Source organism: Hemibagrus wyckioides, linkage group LG27 (assembly GCF_019097595.1).
Source record: "Hemibagrus wyckioides isolate EC202008001 linkage group LG27, SWU_Hwy_1.0, whole genome shotgun sequence".
In the NCBI taxonomy this organism is placed as follows: domain Eukaryota; kingdom Metazoa; phylum Chordata; class Actinopteri; order Siluriformes; family Bagridae; genus Hemibagrus; species Hemibagrus wyckioides.
The window spans coordinates 2,000,001-2,021,272 of NC_080736.1; the positions used below are offsets into that span (position 1 = coordinate 2,000,001).

Here is a 21,272-nt window from a genome sequence, read left to right on the forward strand (position 1 = left end):
GTGTTTCTAATCTAAGATAACTTTAGCGTTCTGGTATCTGCGAGTGTTTTGGCTAGGGATGAAAGAAAGCCTTAAAATAGATCTGAGCTCCATGAACATGAGGAGATTAGAGCGGTTTGCATGGTCCACCAGAAGAATGGGGCGAGGACTTGGGTCGAGGTCTATCAGACCACGTCTTTAAAAAAAAAAAAAGAAGAGCTAAACTGCAATTTGCATCGAGGGAAAGAAACAGAAGCCGTCGCACCACCAATCCTCGTATTTTCTTGGCCCTAATCTCTTCTCACCACATAAACGATAATGTGTCTGGCTCCCAGCAAAACCACTCTGGAGTTCTGCTGTAATCGTACTGTAATATTTCTGGAAGCTTCCAATAACTAGAATATTTCGAGGCATGCAATTAAACCGAAAGCATGTTCGAGTTGACTTTGACGGATCGCCGATTGCCAGCACATTCTTCAGCACCCATTCCTCTTCGTTGGCACGGCTACAGCATCGGCCCAAAATAATGCACTCGGGCATGCTCATGGAGCAATTTCAACCGGTCAGATGAAATCCAAGCTGCTGCTGGTCACCCAGTGGGATGAAGGGTGAATTTTTAGTACATGCTGGGGAATGGTTTGTGGTTTTGGAAGCAGTTGTAAGTTTAAGAGCATTTGAAGGGCTACCAAACCTCCGCAGGGCATTTGGGTTCATCTTTATACTGAAGATGTGCAATCGAGAGGATCTGAATGGTCAATAATGTATAATATACACAATACAGGATGATTCTAACGTTTAGCGTAATTATAGTTCAGCTTGTAAGTGATATGGATGGTGAGAGTTTGTGTTGATTCTCTGCTTGCTTTAATAACAAGGAACTGAGATGTTTGATCATTTTCCAGCAATGTGTAAAATGAATAGACTGGTCACCAGTAAAAACCAAAACAAATTACATATCATATATAAAATACAATTCTTAAAATGGCATTTAAATAATATTATAATTCAAATAATATATAATTTATCTGTTATCACTGTGAAGCTAACCTCAAGGCTCTATTTTAGGCCATGTTTTACTTCCTTTAAATTTACACTGTTACATCTACATTCATGCAGATCTCACTAATCAGCCAATCACATGGCAGCAGCACAATTTACAATGTATTGCCTAAGGTTTTGGGACACCCCTCCAAATCATTGAATTCAAGTGTTTCAGTCACTTCCATGGCCACAGGTGTATAAAATGCACCTAGGCATGCAGACTGTTCTACAAACATTTGTGAATGAATGGGTCTCTCTCAGGAGCTCAGTGAATTTAAGCGTGGGACCGTGATCCGTTCCCACCTGTGCAATAAAAACATTTATTAATTTCCTTACTACTAAATATTCCACGCTCAACTGTGGTATTATAACAACGTGGGAGCAATTGGGAACAACATGAATTGCTAGGCCACGTAAAATCACAGAGCAGGGTTAGCGCATGCTGAGGAGCAGAGTGCGCAGAAGTCTCCAACTTTCTGCACAGTCAATAGCTACAGACCTCCAAAATTCATGTGGCCTTCAGATTAGATCAAGAACAGTGTGTAGAGAGCCTAATGGAACAGGTTTTCAAGGCCGAGAAGCTGCATCCAAACCTTACATCACCAAGTGCAATGCAAAGCATCAGATGCAGTGGTGTAAAGCACGCAGACACTCTAGTGGACCTCACATATGTGCTTCATGAGGAATGTTCAGAAATTCCCATAAACACACTCCTTAACCTTGTGGAAAGCCTTCCCAGAAGAGATGAAGCTGTTATAGCTGCAAAGGGCAGGAAAACTCCATATTAAACCCTACAGATTAAGAATGGGATGTCATTAAAGTTCATGTCCATGTATAGGCAGACGTCCCGAAACTTTTGGCAGTATAGTGTATAATCTCATGCAGATTCAGGTCAAGAGCTTCAGGTAATGTTCACATCAAACATCAGAAAGAAGAAAAAAAGTCTGATTTCTGTGACCGTGGCATGGGTTTGAGAATCTGCTGATCTCCTGCTGGGATTTTTAAACAAAAGTCTCGAGAGTTTACACTGAATGGTGTGAAAAACAACAGGATCGGATAACTGCATGAGCAAGCAGGTGTTCCTAATAATGTGTCCAAGGCTGAGATAATTCCAGACAGAAAGTGTTCTGAGGTCAGACCCATGTCCTTCAGTTGTCAGAGTTCTGCTCATGTTAGCGAAAATGAGGAATAAAGCTGTTGTTGGTTCATCTTAACGTTTTCTTTCATTTTTCATCACCAGGAACTAAAATCAGCATGCGATGTTTTCTTTTGTGAAACTCTATTCCACTTTTTCATCCCTTAAGTAAATTTAAGAGCTTCTCTACTTTAACTTCAGCGAAGATGCCAAGTCCTGCGGCACCACCGCCGTGTTTCACAGCTAACAAAGGGCTTTAAATAACTTTCTTTTATTCTCTACACTCTCCTCCTCACTTCATCTCTCCAGAATATCTTTCACTCCTCTCTCCAAAACACAATGCCACAGGGTTTAATGACTTTTTAGCATAAACCGTCTACAACTGGGTTTCAGTTCCCGTGGCTTTAACAGCACTTTAAATCATAAACTCTTTGGAATTATTGGAAAGGTTTTCTTCTGGAACTGTGTTCTTCGCTTTCTATTTCTATCCTCATGTAGACTTGAGGAAAGCTAGCGCTCTGTGTGTGTGCGTGCGTGTGTGTGTGTGTGTATGTGGGACTTTGGTTTGGGATTGGCAGAGTACACTGGGCTCGTCGAGAACTTATGCTAATCCTGTTTTCTTTGGAGAAAAATGAGGAAAGATGGAGAGGAAAGAAGATGTACATGCTTAGAATAAAGTTTCTGTAAATCAAAAGGTTCTTTTTACATTCTATAGTTCCTAGGTTCCTGTGATAGGAGCATTTGAAGAACAAGATAGAGAAGGAGACAATGGAGAGGAACATTTAATGGTTCCTCAAGAGGGACAGCTGAAGAACGGGACAGAGCAGGAGCTGAGGAGGAAGAGAAAATGAAGGAGAGGTATAAAAGACAAGAAGTGAGAAGAAGACAGAAGGAAAGGAGAAGAAGGAGAAGGGAAGAGGAGAATCTGACAGGTGGAGAAGCAGGAAAGAAACATATGTTAGAGAAGAAAAGGAGAAAGAACAGCAAATTAAGGGGAAAAAAGAAGTGGGGTAAAGGAGAGAGGTGAAGAAGAGGAAAAGAAAGGAAATCAGAAGGAAGCAGAGAAGACAGGAAGGATCAGAAGAAGGGGAAAGAAGGAAAAGACAGAACAGATGAGAGAGAGAGGGGAGCAGGAATCTGAGGACAAGAGCAGAGAAAGAGGGAACAGGAAAGGAGAGGATGGGAAGAGAAATTAAAGAAAGATTAAAGAAAGAGAGAGAAAAGAGAAGAGGAATAAAGAACAACACCAGTCCTTGTTCATAGGTTCTTGATTCAATGCTTCAGGTAGCAACATCTGGGTTAGCTGATTAAATAGAGGTGTGTGGGTGTGTGTGTTACCTGGCTGGACACGGCTGTGTGTTACAGAGCTGAGACGCCAGAGCAGGTCTGCTGTGAGGGTCACACAGTGAGGAGTTCACCTGAACCTGTTCATCCTGCACACACACAGCCTTCACCGACACACGACCTGAAACACACACACACACACACACACAGCATATCGCTTAAATACTATTAGATTAAATGATCAGCTTCAGATTCAGTATCCAGTATTTGCATCCATACACTTTCATCCAGAACCAAGCAGATGGACCCTTTCAGATGGAACTTTCTGGAACTCAGGAGCTTTAGGTCTGTTACTACCAAAGGAATGTTTTTAGGAAATTTTGGAATTATACGCCAATCCAAACCTCCAAGAAAACGTGAGGTTGTACATTTCAAGCAAACCCACATGGCTGCAGCTTCAGAAGAAGCCAGGAGAACCCAGTGGTTCCATCAGAACCTGTTCTGGAGCTCTGGGTGTGTTTCTACCAGAAAGTACCGTTTCAGGAAAGTTGGAATTTTTCTCACTTTTCTGGGACTAGGACACTAATACAGTAATTTTACTAAAACTGACCTCAAGAAAATGTAAAGCACACACACACACACACTCTAACTCTCTCTTTCCTGAGTTAATGAAGGTGTGTGTGGTGGGGAAGTTGGGCAGGAGGACGGGTTGCATTTGTCCTGCTCACAAAGGTGCTTTTGATCCATCTGGGCAAAACCCTGTCTCTCTTTTACACACACACACACACCATTCACTTTCCATTCACACACACACACACACACACACACACACACCTCCCACAAGCTTCATGTACATGCACACAAACGACCTTTCATTCTGACTGACACACACACACACACACGCTCTTACCTCCTGCACATGAGGCGGAGCAGTCCGATCGGATCACTCTCCACGTGTAGGTGTGTTTTTTTTCCTGTAGAGGAAGTGTGTATTCCCACATCACCCCTGGGTTTTTACCCTGGACGAGGATCTGTGAGAAACATACACACACACACACACACACACACACACACACAAAGATTCAATAAAAACATTGAACACTGACGATCAGACTGTTATAATTGGCGTGGCCTAATATTTAAATGAGATCCTTGATTGACAGATGCTGCTCAAGGACAGGATCATACAGTTACAGAGCAGCAACACCTGCTAGGTTAGCTTGTTATTCCTTAGCTTAACTTGCTTAAAATGCTAGGTTAACTTTCACACGCTCAGGTTCACAGGTAAGCTTTCACTGTTTCATTCTTGCTACGTTTTGCTCTTGCTAGTTTAGCTTTTTTCTTTTGCTAGTTTTTGTCCCTTTCTGTCCAGTTTACTGTTAAAATTGCTAAGATAGATTTTTAGTCCTGCTAGCTTAGCTTTCACTCACTAGCTCGGTTAGCTCAGTAATCTTTCACTGTGTTAGCTTTTGGTTAGCATAGGTTAGCATCGACTCACTGGATTAGCTTTCCCACATTAGCTTTCTAAGCTATCTTTTATTCTCCTGATTAGCTGTCACTCACTGGGTGATATATATGCTATTAGCCCCGCCCCCTTTATATACAAAGGGAATGAGAAGTCAGAGGAGTAGCTAAGTCCAGAAGCAGTGCAGCGTAGCATCAACATTAGATGTATTGATGTCGTGTGAAAATCTCGTTCACACACACACCAGCTACTTGATTTCCAAATTTCCATGTGCCACTTTTAGAAAAATCCCTCGGTGTTCCTGCACACAGAGGTCAGCCGGGTTCAGACGTGGGAAGACGCCCGAGTGAGAGTCAGCCACAGTGACGTCTTTATCGTCTGTCCCCTGTCCTGCGGATCAGGTGGGTGGTCCTCCAAAACCCCTCACTGACTCGGATTCGGGACAGAACCTAGAAGGAAGTCCACTAGACCTGAGCCAGGGTCACGGCACACTGCCCGAGGTTTTGGCTCTAATGGAGTGGAAAAGTCCAGAAAGAACAGGGGCTTTGTTCTATTCTTAAGGTTTTGGGGGATTTTTTTCCCCATGCACAATCTGGCAACCTTTATCCTGAAGGGAACACAGTGACGATGCGGTCGCAAAAAATAAATTATACAGAGGACACTCGAAAGTGACGGTTTGTTTTAGTGCCCTTGAGCTGATTCAGATAGCGTTATCGTTTCTATAGCAACAGCTATTTCATTCATACATATAGTACATGTAATGGTCATGTGACCTAATAACGATCAAACACTTATAATCATAGAATGGAACGTTCACGTTTAGACACGCCCATTTTTCTGACACACCCATCCTGTGTGAATCGATCCTAATTGCTACAGCCGTAAATCGTGAATGTTTCTTCCTGGGAATTCTGTTCCTGTTCTTACAGTACTTAACCATCACGTCTGTAGACACAATATCCAGCGGGTTCCGAATTCCCCACAATGCACTGCAGGAAGTAAGTAGCTCAAATGACGTGAAACTCCCATAATGCACTGTTAAAGGATAATGTTTAAGAAATTTCCAGTTGTATTATTAGATTAGTTTAGTCTAATAAGTCTCCACACCACACCTTCCCCCTCGCTCGCTCTGTACTGGGAGTGTGTTCACGTTTAACAGGAAGCGGCTGTCAGATTATCTCTGAGCGCGCTCACAAAACACACAATGACACTCTTCAGTCCGGCCGAGCACAGCAGGCCCCGTCAGATTAGCGGCTTAGCTTCACGCTAAAGCTGAACCGGGATCAAATTCAGCAAAAGGTTTTACATACAGAATGGGGAGATGGGGGTGTGTGTGTGGGTGTGGGTGTGCGTGTGTGTGTGGCACCTCCATGGGCTCTAGAGGTGATTCTCACACAGGTGAGATGTTACAAATTAGACGTTAGCGAAGTTAGAAGTTGATTTTATTTTCCACCGACGCTTACGCTGCTTTTACGCACACAGCTGTGAGAAACATGAGGCTGTGTGTGTATCTGTGGGAGAGTATGTGCTGGATGAGATGCCAGGCTTCTGTACCACGTTGCACTCGAGTGACCCCGCTTTACTCGACCACAAGCAGCTCCAAACCAGAATGAATGTTTGGTCTGGACAGAATCATTTCACAACCTCAGCAGCATGCCCGTGTTTATCCTCCCGTTCTTGCAGATGTTGTACTTCACTAACTATGTGTGAGAGCTCCTTTATTCCTGCTCTCACGTGAATAATACTTGTCCCAGAATGTGTTGTCCTGTACAGGTCACATGATCATTATATACAGTATAGTGTGCATATACACCGATCAGGTATAACATTCTGAGCAGTGAGAGGTGAAGTGAATAAGACTGAGTATCTCCTCATCATGGCACCTGTTAGTGGGTGGGATATATCAGGCAGTAAGTGAACATTTCGTCCTCAAAGTTGATGTTAGAAGCAGGAAACATGGACAAGTGTAAGGATTTGAGTGAGTTTGACGAAGGGCCAAATTGTGATGGCTAGACCACTGGATCAGAACATCTCCAAAACTGCAGCTCTTGTGGGGTGTTCCCGGTCTGCAGTGGTCAGTATCTATCAAAAGCAAGGAAGGAACAGTGGTGAACCGGAGACAGACTCATGGGTGGCTGAGGGTCATTGATGCACGTGGGTAGTTTGATGACCACAACAACCAGTTTGAGGTGTTGACTCTGCCTCCTAATTCCCCAGATCTCAATCCAATCCAGCATCTGTGGGATGTGCTGGACAAATAAGTCTGATCCATGGAGGCCAAACCTCGCAACTTACAGGACTTTAAGGATCTGCTGGTAACATCTTGGTGCCACAGCACACCTTCAGTGGAGCCCATGCCTCGATGGGTCAGGGCTGTTTTGACAGCAAAAAGGGGGACCAACACAATATATATTAGGCAGGTGGTCATAATGTTACGGCTGATCGGTGTACATGAGGAATAAACCCCTCTGTGTTGTGCTGTTACAGGAAAATAATCAGGTGCTGTGATGAACTATAGAGACTGGTGGAGTTTATTTAGTTTCCGTAGAAAAGCACATCCTGAAGTCTTCTGCTCTTATAACAGCCTAAATAAGTAAAATTTTTATCCGTTTATTGTTACATTTGTTACATTACAGTAGTTATAAACACCTGTCCCCTCACCAGACTCTCATAATTTTCTCTTTCTTGAATTTAATAAGACAAAAATAATCCCAGAGAATCCACAAAGCATGAACTCCTCTGTCCTGAAGATGTTACAAGGCACTGACACTGGAGACTCCTTTAATAAATGTTAAATAAACACATTTATCTATACAGAAAACTTTGTGGCTCAGGTGGACGAGCTGTTGCTATAGAAACGCATTATATAATATAAACCTGCGGTTTGCAGCAGGATGGCTGTCCAAGCTTTTGTTGTGTTTTAGCTCTCTGTGAGATTTTTGCCTTTTATGGTATTGTGTGTGCGTGGTTACAGGGAATGTTGTGAATGCACTCAGTTAGGAAGAAAATGAGCAAAAATCTTTTTAGTAAATCTTTTTTTTTTGGTTCAGTTTGTTGATGAAAACAAAGTTCAAAGTCAAAAATCTTGTAAATGTTTGTATGAAAAAAAATCACCTCAAATACGAGCGTCTGATTGGTCGGTCCCGGCGTGTACAGGCTCTCAGGTTGATTAGTCGAGCGCCGATACACAAACGTGGTTCCGGCGAAGTTGAATTTTCCTGGCCAGTCCACCGTCCAATCAGACGTCAAGAAATAAGAGCCGCGTTTCTGTCCTCGAACCGCCAGATAACTGCTGGAGATCTCCAGCTCCTGGACACGGACACTACGAGCTCCTGCAGGAACCGTCACCACCGGGTAGTACTCTGGAGACAGGAACACATCACTCTCATTCATGTGTGTGATCAGAGCTACACGCCCCGCCCCTCACCCCAGCTCCGACCAATCAGAGCTGAGTGGTGCGAGTGAGTTGTGTGGTCACTTTACCATTGGCTTGATGCTGTAAGTTGTAGTGGCCACTGAAGAGTCTGCAGGTGGAATTGTCTCCTTTACACACGCCGCAGACGTCCAGAGCAGCACCGGAGCCCAAAACCTGGTCACATCCCACCACCTGCAGAAGAACAGAATAAACACAGGAAGTGGTTTAGACTGGTCTTATGCTCATCTCAAGAGGATGAAGGAAGTCAGAGGAGGAAAAGGAGTAGAGCAAGAGAAGAGGAGGCAGAAAAATTAACAGAGGAAGAACAACAGAAGAAAAGGAAATGAGGAAGAAGGGCAGAGGAAAAGGAACAGAGGAAGAAGAATACAACAGAAGAAAAGGAAATGAGGAAGAAGAGCAGAGGAAAAGGAACAGGGGAAGAAGAACAGTGAAAGAATAACAAAAGAGAAGGAAATGTTAAGAGAAACAGGAAGAAGAACGGAGGAAAATAAACAAAAGAAGAAGAACAGAAGAGAAGGAAATGAGGAAGAGTGAAGGAAATAGGCAGAGAAACCAAAAGAAAACGAGGAACAGGATGAGGAGAACTGGATTAGAATTAAGACTCATTTTAATCTGACTGGTTTTATTTCTCGTGTCTGCTCCACGTGACTTTTTAGAGCCGTACCTCACACACCCCGTCGATACAGACGTCCGGCGTGAGATCGGAGCATGGCGTGCCGTCCTTCACCTTGCTGGACATCGCAAAAAAGAAATCAAAGTCTTCTGCGATGCAGTAGAGCTTACAGATATCTTCATCTGTGGAGGAGGAGGAGGAGCAGGAGAAAAAAAGAGGAGGAAGAAGTAGAGGAGGAGGAGGAAGAGGAGGAGGAGAAATGAATCACATCAGAGCTTTAATATCAGGATTAAACCCCAGGGAGTAAAAATAAACGGGATTAGAGTTTCATGAGTAAAGACACTGAACAGTTCAGCAGATTCGGTTTATTCAGTTGGCTGAAAGTCAGGGCTGATGGAATCATTCGGCTCTGCTGCATGAGATTTAAAAAATGACCTGAAATAACCTCCCAGACTTCAGTCACTGACTGAGTGACAACAACATACAACACTACACACTACACAACACTACACAACATACAACACTACACACTACACACATCACAACATACAACACTACACAACACTACACAACATACAACACTACACACATCACAACATACAATACACAACATACAACACTACATACATCACAACATACAACACTACACACTACACAACACTACACACATCACAACATACAACACTACACACATCACAACATACAACAGTACACAACATACAACACTACACAACATACAACACTACACACATCACAACATACAACAGTACACAACATACAACACTACACAACATACAACACTACACACATCACAACATACAACACTACACACATCACAACATACAATACACAACATACAACACTACACACATCACAACACTACACACATCACAACATACAATACACAACATACAACACTACATACATCACAACATACAACACTACACACTACACAACACTACACACATCACAACATACAACACTACACACATCACAACATACAACACTACACAACACTACACAACATACAACACTACACACATCACAACATACAACACTACACACATCACAACATACAATACACAACATACAACACTACATACATCACAACATACAATACACAACATACAACACTACACACATCACAACATACAACACTACACAACACTACACAACACTACACACGTCACAACATACAACACTACACACATCACAACATACAACACTACACACTACACACATCACAACATACAACACTACACACTACACAACACTACACAACATACAACACTACACACATCACAACATACAACAATACACAACATACAACACTAAATACATCACAACATACAACACTACACACTACACAACACTACACACATCACAACATACAACACTACACACCACTACACACATCACAACATACAACACTACACACAACACTACACACATCACAACATACAACACTACACAACACTACACACATCACAACATACAACACTACACACTACACAACACTACACAACATACAACACTACACAACACTACACACATCACAAGATACAACTCTACACACTACACAACACACATCACAACATACAACACTACACACTACACAACACACATCACAACATACAACACTACACAACATAGAACACAACACACATCACAACATACAACTCTACACACTACACAACACTACACACATCACAACATACAACTCTACACAACACTACACAACACTACACAAATCACAACATACAACACTACACAACATACAACACTACACACTACACAACATACAACACTACACAACACACATCACAACATACAACTCTACACACTACACAACACTACACAAATCACAACATACAACTCTACACAACATACAACACTACACAACATACAACACTACACAACACAACACACATCACAACATACAACACTACACACTACACGACACTACACACATCACAACATACAACTCTACACACTACACAACACTACACACTACACAACACTACACACATCACAACATACAACACTACACAACACTACACACATCACAACATACAACACTACACACTACACAACATACAACACTACACAACACTACACACATCACAACATACAACTCTACACACTACACAACACTACATACTACACAACACTACACACATCACAACATACAACACTACACAACACTACACACATCACAACATACAACACTACACACTACACAACATACAACACTACACACTACACAGCACTACACACATCACAACATACAACACTACACACTACACACATCACAACATACAACACTACACACTACACAACACTACACAACATACAACACTACACAACATTACACACATCACAACATACAACTCTACACAACATACAACACTACACACTACACAACATACAACACTACACAACATTACACACATCACAACATACAACACTACACACTACACAACACTACACACATCACAACATACAACTCTACACACTACACAACACTACACACATCACAACATACAACACTACACACATCACAACATACAACACTACACACTACACAACATACAACACTACACACTACACAGCACTACACACATCACAACATACAACACTACACACTACACACATCACAACATACAACACTACACACTACACAACACTACACACATCACAACATACAACACTACACACATCACAACATACAACACACATCACAACATACAACTCTACACACTACACAACACACATCACAACATACAACACTACACAACATACAACACAACACACATCACAACATACAACTCTACACACTACACAACACACATCACAACATACAACACTACACAACATACAACACAACACACATCACAACATACAACTCTACACACTACACAACACTACACGCTACACAACATACAACACTACACACTACACAACATACAACACTACACAACATACAACACAACACACATCACAACATACAACTCTACACAACATACAACACTACACCCTACACAACATACAACACTACACAACACACATCACAACATACAACACTACACACTACACAACACTACACACATCACAACATACAACTCTACACACTACACACTACACAACATACAACACTACACAACACTACACACTACACAACACTACACACATCACAACATACAACACTACACAACACTACACACATCACAACATACAACACTACACACTACACAACATACAACACTACACACTACACAGCACTACACACATCACAACATACAACACTACACACTACACACATCACAACATACAACACTACACACTACACAACACACATCACAACATACAACACTACACAACATACAACACAACACACATCACAACATACAACTCTACACACTACACAACACACATCACAACATACAACACTACACAACATACAACACAACACACATCACAACATACAACTCTACACACTACACAACACTACATGCTACACAACATACAACACTACACACTACACAACACTACATGCTACACAACATACAACACTACACACTACACAACACTACACACTACACAACATACAACACTACACACATCACAACATACAACTCTACACAACATACAACACTACACCCTACACAACATACAACACTACACAACACACATCACAACATACAACACTACACACTACACAACACTACACACATCACAACATACAACTCTACACACTACACAACACTACACACATCACAACATACAACACTACACAACACTACACACATCACAACATACAACACTACACACTACACAACACTACACAACATACAACACTACACACATCACAACATACAACACTACACATTACACACATCACAACATACAACACTACACACATCACAACATACAACACTACACACTACACAACACTACACAACATACAACACTACACAACACTACACACATCACAACATACAACACTACACACAACACTACACACATCACAACATACAACACTACACACATCACAACATACAACTCTACACACTACACAACACACATCACAACATACAACACTACACAACATACAACACAACACACATCACAACATACAACTCTACACACTACACAACACACATCACAACATACAACACTACACAACATACAACACAACACACATCACAACATACAACTCTACACACTACACAACACTACACACATCACAACATACAACTCTACACACTACACAACACTACACACTACACAACATACAACACAACACACATCACAACATACAACTCTACACAACATACAACACTACACCCTACACAACATACAACACTACACACTACACATCACAACATACAACACTACACACTACACAACACTACACACATCACAACATACAACTCTACACACTACACAACACTACACACATCACAACATACAACTCTACACACTACACAACACTACACACTACACAACACTACACACATCACAACATACAACTCTACACACTACACAACACTACACACTACACAACACTACACACATCACAACATACAACTCTACACACTACACAACACTACACACATCACAACATACAACTCTATACACTACACAACACTACACACATCACAACATACAACTCTACACACTACACAACACTACACACATCACAACATACAACTCTACACACTACACAACACTACACACATCACAACATACAACTCTACACAACATACAACACAACACACATCACAACATACAACTCTACACACTACACAACACTACACACATCACAACATACAACTCTACACACTACACAACACTACACACATCACAACATACAACACTACACAACATACAACACAACACACATCACAACATACAACTCTACACACTACACAACACTACACGCTACACAACATACAACACTACACACTACACAACACTACACACTACACAACATACAACACAACACACATCACAACATACAACTCTACACAACATACAACACTACACCCTACACAACATACAACACTACACACTACACATCACAACATACAACACTACACACTACACAACACTACACACATCACAACATACAACTCTACACACTACACAACACTACACACATCACAACATACAACTCTACACACTACACAACATTACACACTACACAACACTACACACATCACAACATACAACTCTACACACTACACAACATTACACACTACACAACACTACACACATCACAACATACAACTCTACACACTACACAACACTACACACTACACAACACTACACACATCACAACATACAACTCTACACACTACACAACACTACACACATCACAACATACAACTCTACACACTACACAACTCTACACACTACACAACATACAACACTTTATATTGTTCATTACTTATTGCACTACCTCAACCGCTGCTGTTGTATTTTTGCACAATACTTTTTTACATCTTTTCATTTTATCTTATCTTATTTCACTTACATTCCAGTACACATGTTCTTTTCTTTCTTTTTGGCGCTAAGTGTCCTGTGTCCTTTTGTGTTGTCTTTCTTGTATTTCTTGTCTTTTGCACTGTCTTGTCTATGCTCTGTTTGCACCTAGCTGCACACTGTGTACTTTACGTGACTAAGACAGTCTTCTGTCCTAGCTCTGTGGTGGTGTTTTTGTGTTGAACTTTGTTGTTGTATGTTTCTGTAGCACCAGGTCCTGGAGAAACGTTGTTTCATTTCACTATGTACTGCGTCAGATATATGTGGGGGAAATGACAATAAAGCTTCTTTAATCTTGAATCTTGAACTACACACTACACAACATACAACACTACACACTACACAACATACAACACACATCACAACATACAACACTAAACACATCACAACATACAACACTACACAATACACAACACACAACACAACAAACATCACAATATACAACACTACACACTACACAACATACAAAACAACAACATACAACACACAGCACTACACAACATACAACACTACACACATCACAACATACAACACTACACAATACACAACACTACACAATACACAACACACAACACTACACACTACACAACATACAAAACAACAACATACAACATACAACACACAGCACTACACAACATACAACACTACACACATCACAACATACAACACTACACAATACACAACACACAACACAACAAACATCACAATATACAACACTACACACTACACAACATACAAAACAACAACATACAACACACAGCACTACACAACATACAACACTACACACATCACAACATACAACACTACACAATACACAACACACAACACAACAAACATCACAATATACAACACTACACACTACACAACATACAAAACAACAACATACAACATACAACACAGCACTACACAACATACAACACTACACACATCACAACATACAACACTACACACTACACAACATACAACACTACACAGCACAACATACAAGACACAACAAGACACACAGCACAATGCAACACAACAAACAACCCATAGCGCACAACACACAGCACAACATACAACACAACATACAGCACAACATACAACACACCACAACCCATAATGCACAACACACTACACAACATACCATACAACATACAACACACCACAACCCATAATGCACAACATACTACACAACACACTACACAACATACAACACACCACAACCCATAATGCACAACACACTACACAACATACAACACAACATACAACACACCACAACCCATAATGCACAACACACTACACAACATACAACACAACATACAACACACCACAACCCATAATGCACAACACACTACACAACATACAACACAACATACAACACACCACAACCCATAATGCACAACATACTACACAACATACAACACAACATACAACACACCACAACCCATAATGCACAACACACTACACAACATACAACACACCACAACCCATAATGCACAACACACTACACAACATACAACACACCACAACCCATAATGCACAACATACTACACAACATACCACACAACATACAACACACCACAACCCATAATGCACAACATACTACACAACATACAACACAACATACAACACACCACAACCCATAATGCACAACATACTACACAACATACAACACACCACAACCCATAATGCACAACATACTACACAACATACAACACACCACAACCCATAATGCACAACATACTACACAACATACAACACACCACAACCCATAATGCACAACATACAACACAACATACAGCACAACATACAACACACCACAACCCATAATGCACAACACACTACACAACATACCATACAACATACAACACACCACAACCCATAATGCACAACACACTACACAACATACCATACAACATACAACACACCACAACCCATAATGCACAACACACTACACAACATACAACACAACATACAACACACCACAACCCATAATGCACAACACACTACACAACATACAACACAACATACAACACACCACAACCCATAATGCACAACATACTACACAACATACAACACAACATACAACACACCACAACCCATAATGCACAACATACTACACAACATACCACACAACATACAACACACCACAACCCATAATGCACAACATACTACACAACATACCACACAACATACAACACACCACAACCCATAATGCACAACATACTACACAACATACCACACAACATACAACACACCACAACCCATAATGCACAACACACTACACAACATACAACACAACATACAACACACCACAACCCATAATGCACAACACACTACACAACATACAACACACCACAACCCATAATGCACAACACACTACACAACATACAACACACCACAACCCATAATGCACAACATACTACACAACATACCACACAACATACAACACACCACAACCCATAATGCACAACATACTACACAACATACAACACAACATACAACACACCACAACCCATAATGCACAACATACTACACAACATACAACACACCACAACCCATAATGCACAACATACTACACAACATACAACACACCACAACCCATAATGCACAACATACTACACAACATACAACACACCACAACCCATAATGCACAACATACAACACAACATACAGCACAACATACAACACACCACAACCCATAATGCACAACACACTACACAACATACCATACAACATACAACACACCACAACCCATAATGCACAACACACTACACAACATACCATACAACATACAACACACCACAACCCATAATGCACAACACACTACACAACATACAACACAACATACAACACACCACAACCCATAATGCACAACACACTACACAACATACAACACAACATACAACACACCACAACCCATAATGCACAACATACTACACAACATACAACACAACATACAACACACCACAACCCATAATGCACAACATACTACACAACATACCACACAACATACAACACACCACAACCCATAATGCACAACATACTACACAACATACCACACAACATACAACACACCACAACCCATAATGCACAACATACTACACAACATACCACACAACATACAACACACCACAACCCATAATGCACAACACACTACACAACATACAACACACCACAACCCATAATGCACAACACACTACACAACATACAACACACCACAACCCATAATGCACAACATACTACACAACATACCACACAACATACAACACACCACAACCCATAATGCACAACATACTACACAACATACAACACAACATACAACACACCACAACCCATAATGCACAACATACTACACAACATACAACACACCACAACCCATAATGCACAACATACTACACAACATACAACACACCACAACCCATAATGCACAACATACTACACAACATACAACACACCACAACCCATAATGCACAACATACTACACAACATACAACACACCACAACCCATAATGCACAACATACTACACAACATACCACACAACATACAACACACCACAACCCATAATGCACAACATACTACACAACATACCACACAACATACAACACACCACAACCCATAATGCACAACATACTACACAACATACAACACACCACAACCCATAATGCACAACACACTACACAACATACCACACAACACAACCCATAATGCACAACATACTACACAACACACAACACACCACAACCCATAATGCACAACATACTACACAACATACAACACAACACAACCCATAATGCACAACACACTACACAACATACAACACAACATACAACACACCACAACTCAACACACTACACAACCTATAACTCCAAACACACTACACAACACAACTCATAACACACAATGCAGCACAACAAACACACATTATAACACACACCACAACACACAGCTCAGTGGTGCATGGTGCAGGTGGTGACAGAATCACCTCACACTGGGAAACAGCTGAAAGGAAGCTTCACTACCCATCAGTCATCATTCTCCTGAATAAAGGACAGGAAGTGAGGTGAAGATTCTCTCTTACATCATCAGCTCTGTCATCATTCACACTTATATAATAACACAGATCTGACTACACAACTAAACCCTGAGGAATAACCAGTCTGTCAGAACACAAGGGCTGACCCTGGAGACTCCTTCCCTAAAAAAAACACATCTCACTAAACTGCTGAAACGTTTTAGAATTTGGTTAAAACTTGCGACCAATCAGAATGTGTGTTTGTGTGTGTGTGTTTGTGTGTGTGTGTTTGTGTGTGTGTGTGTGTGTTTCAGGTAAAATGCTTGCCAGCTTTAATGATCCGTCAGCACGAGCAGCTACACGTCTGAACGCTAAATCACGCTCATTACGCCTAAAGCGAACAGGTCACCATGACGACGCCACCCACACACACACACACACACACACAGAGCAAACCAAGAGTTGCATGTATGTTCCAGTTTATGAGTTGAACAGAATTCTCCATTCTGATTGGTTGCAGGTTCAAACTAAGTTTTAAAACGTTTCCATGGCAACAGGTGTGGACAGATTGGATCTGGGGAGTCGTGCCTACCCTCCACTTTGGTGTAAGGTTTCCATTTATAGAACCAGCCTCGGAACGGTTTGCTGTTGTACTCGGCGCACTGCTGCGCTCGGAAGCTCGCGGCGTCACGCGGACACGCCCCCGTGTTACACAGCTGGTACAGACGACTCGAACCCTGGCAGAATCTCCCACTGTGCTGCGGCCTGCACCGACACAACACACACACATTCATACAGGTATTAAATCCTGTTCAATTCTATACAGAGTCTCTATTCTACACTGGGCTGATTTCATTCAGAAATTAATTAATCAGTGATTTAGTATTTACAATTAATCAATCAATAAAAATAAAACAAATAAAAATAGGGATTCATATGTCCTTCAATATTTAATTATACTCCATTCTAATTAATTAATCAGTGGACTGACTGATTGTTTGGTTGATTGATTACTATTGACAATTAATCAATCCATAAAAATAAAATAAATAAAAATAGGAATACATTTTCGTCCTTAAATATACTCAATTCTAATTAATTAATCAACTGATTGATTGGTTGGTTGACTGATTGATTGGTTGATTGATTGATTACTATTGATAATGAATCAATCCATAAAAAAATAAAATGAATAAAAATAGGAATTCATATTTGTCCTTCAATATTTAAATATACTCCATTTTAGACTCCTACTGATTTTTCTAGTTGTTTTGAGAATGTACAAAAAAACCAGACATAATAATAATAATAATAATAATAATAATAATAATAATTTATAGTAATCAATTATCATACTCAATATTTAAATAAATAAATATTTAATTTCTTAAATTAGCCCTATTTTTAAATCTAAATGTTAAAGTCTAAAAACAACAAAAAGGATTAAAAACCTAGAGTTTAAGTTTTAATTCCTGTGAGCCTAAAATGTAAAAAAATAATAATAATAATAATAAGAGAAAGCTTTTAGTGATTTTTCTGACTAGTTTCTATCTTTACAGAAACTAAATATTAAATCAAAGGATTTATCTTTAATTAAATCGCAGTGTGAAGTCTCACAGATTTACAGCAGCTGAACATCATCCAGATCAGACGCATTAAAAACGTCACACTGGAACGTGATCACGGAGCTCTGAGGGGGTTTTACTGACGATTGTTGCTTTTATTGTGTGTTTAAGATGAAATCTGAAAGTCAGAGATAATAATCCCCAGGTTTTTATGCATTTTAATAAACACGTTCCTGACGCAGTTATAAAGATCTGGATATAAAACCTGAACACAATATTAATTATTAAATATTAAGACTTCCTGAATCTTAATTAAAACCTGAAGGACTTCCTGAAAGATCGGCAAGAGGACAAATACTATAAATACCTCAGTGTATGGAATATAATTTTTCTTTAAAGCTTGTGTGTACTTTTAATGGATTAAAAGAAATAAAAAAGAAAATGTAGAAATAAAAAAGTAGAAGTAATATTCTCTCTAAGTGTTTCATGTGATCTCATAAGCTGTAAAACAAAAGTATAAAACTAAAATAATGTGGCTAAAATGTAAAAAAAAAATGTAATTAATCCTCTATCATTTTAAATATAATTTATTTTTGAATGATATATTTTATTTATTTTTTATTTATTTTATATTTTTGTATTATGAAAATATTTTTTTATTCAAAAAAAAAAAAAATAGAAAGCAAATAAATAAATATTTACCTGGGACTGTTGCAAGAGCGTTCCTGATACATAACTCCGCCCCCGCAGCTTCTGGAGCAATCTGACCAATTGGACCAACCTGACCACTGACCGTGAACCGCCTTTGGCCCGTGATCCCCGAACTTCACACACTGCCCCTTACGACACCACTGCATTATGGGTAATGAGACTTGACTTAATGAAAAGCGTAACTGGATCATTACATCATCACATCAACAATTACCTGTTTTTCTTCTTTAAATATCTACAGGTTTTATTTCAGTTATTATTGTATTCTTCTTTTATCAGTGTTTTATTTCATCAGAGTCGAGTTTATGACAACAGGCTAGGACTAATTTTAGTGTTATAATGTGTTATAGAATAGAAGAGAGGGAGAGAGAGAGAGAGAGAGAGGGAGAGATAGAGAAAGAGAAAAAGAGAGAGAGAGAGAGAGAGAGAGAGAAGGAGAGAGAGAATGAAGGGGAGGGGGGGAGGGAAGAAGGGCTGGGAGACAAAAGAGTGTGTATC

General features: G+C 40.1%; 1 protein-coding gene and 2 long non-coding RNA genes across 6 annotated transcripts in view; 2 read left to right on the top strand and 1 right to left on the bottom strand.

Moving 5' to 3' along the window:
- LOC131347477 (uncharacterized) overlaps positions 1-21,272 on the top strand; it is a 47,585-nt gene that overhangs the window by 9,464 nt on the left and 16,849 nt on the right. Inside the window, exon 1 of one of the 2 annotated variants that reach the window (XR_009203777.1) lies at positions 20,811-20,925. The exons of the other annotated variant lie outside the window; for it this stretch is intronic. This is a non-coding gene — a long non-coding RNA (uncharacterized LOC131347477). Of the gene's footprint in view, positions 1-20,810; positions 20,926-21,272 lie in introns of those variants that run through there. 2 annotated transcript variants of the gene reach the window in all.
- adamts18 (ADAM metallopeptidase with thrombospondin type 1 motif, 18) overlaps positions 1-21,272 on the bottom strand; it is a 56,035-nt gene that overhangs the window by 7,033 nt on the left and 27,730 nt on the right. For all 3 annotated transcript variants that reach the window (XM_058381540.1, XM_058381541.1, XM_058381542.1), the window contains 7 exons: positions 20,766-20,914; positions 19,091-19,263; positions 9,005-9,135; positions 8,388-8,511; positions 8,019-8,266; positions 4,350-4,470; positions 3,494-3,620 (listed from right to left, as the gene is read on the bottom strand). In XM_058381540.1, the coding sequence (XP_058237523.1) occupies positions 3,494-3,620; positions 4,350-4,470; positions 8,019-8,266; positions 8,388-8,511; positions 9,005-9,135; positions 19,091-19,263; positions 20,766-20,914 (1,073 nt within the window). The remainder of the gene's footprint in view (positions 1-3,493; positions 3,621-4,349; positions 4,471-8,018; positions 8,267-8,387; positions 8,512-9,004; positions 9,136-19,090; positions 19,264-20,765; positions 20,915-21,272) is intronic.
- On the top strand, positions 18,340-19,135 carry LOC131347478 (uncharacterized). The gene is made up of 3 exons (XR_009203778.1): positions 18,340-18,546; positions 18,813-18,902; positions 19,019-19,135. It is a non-coding gene; the product is annotated as an uncharacterized LOC131347478 (long non-coding RNA).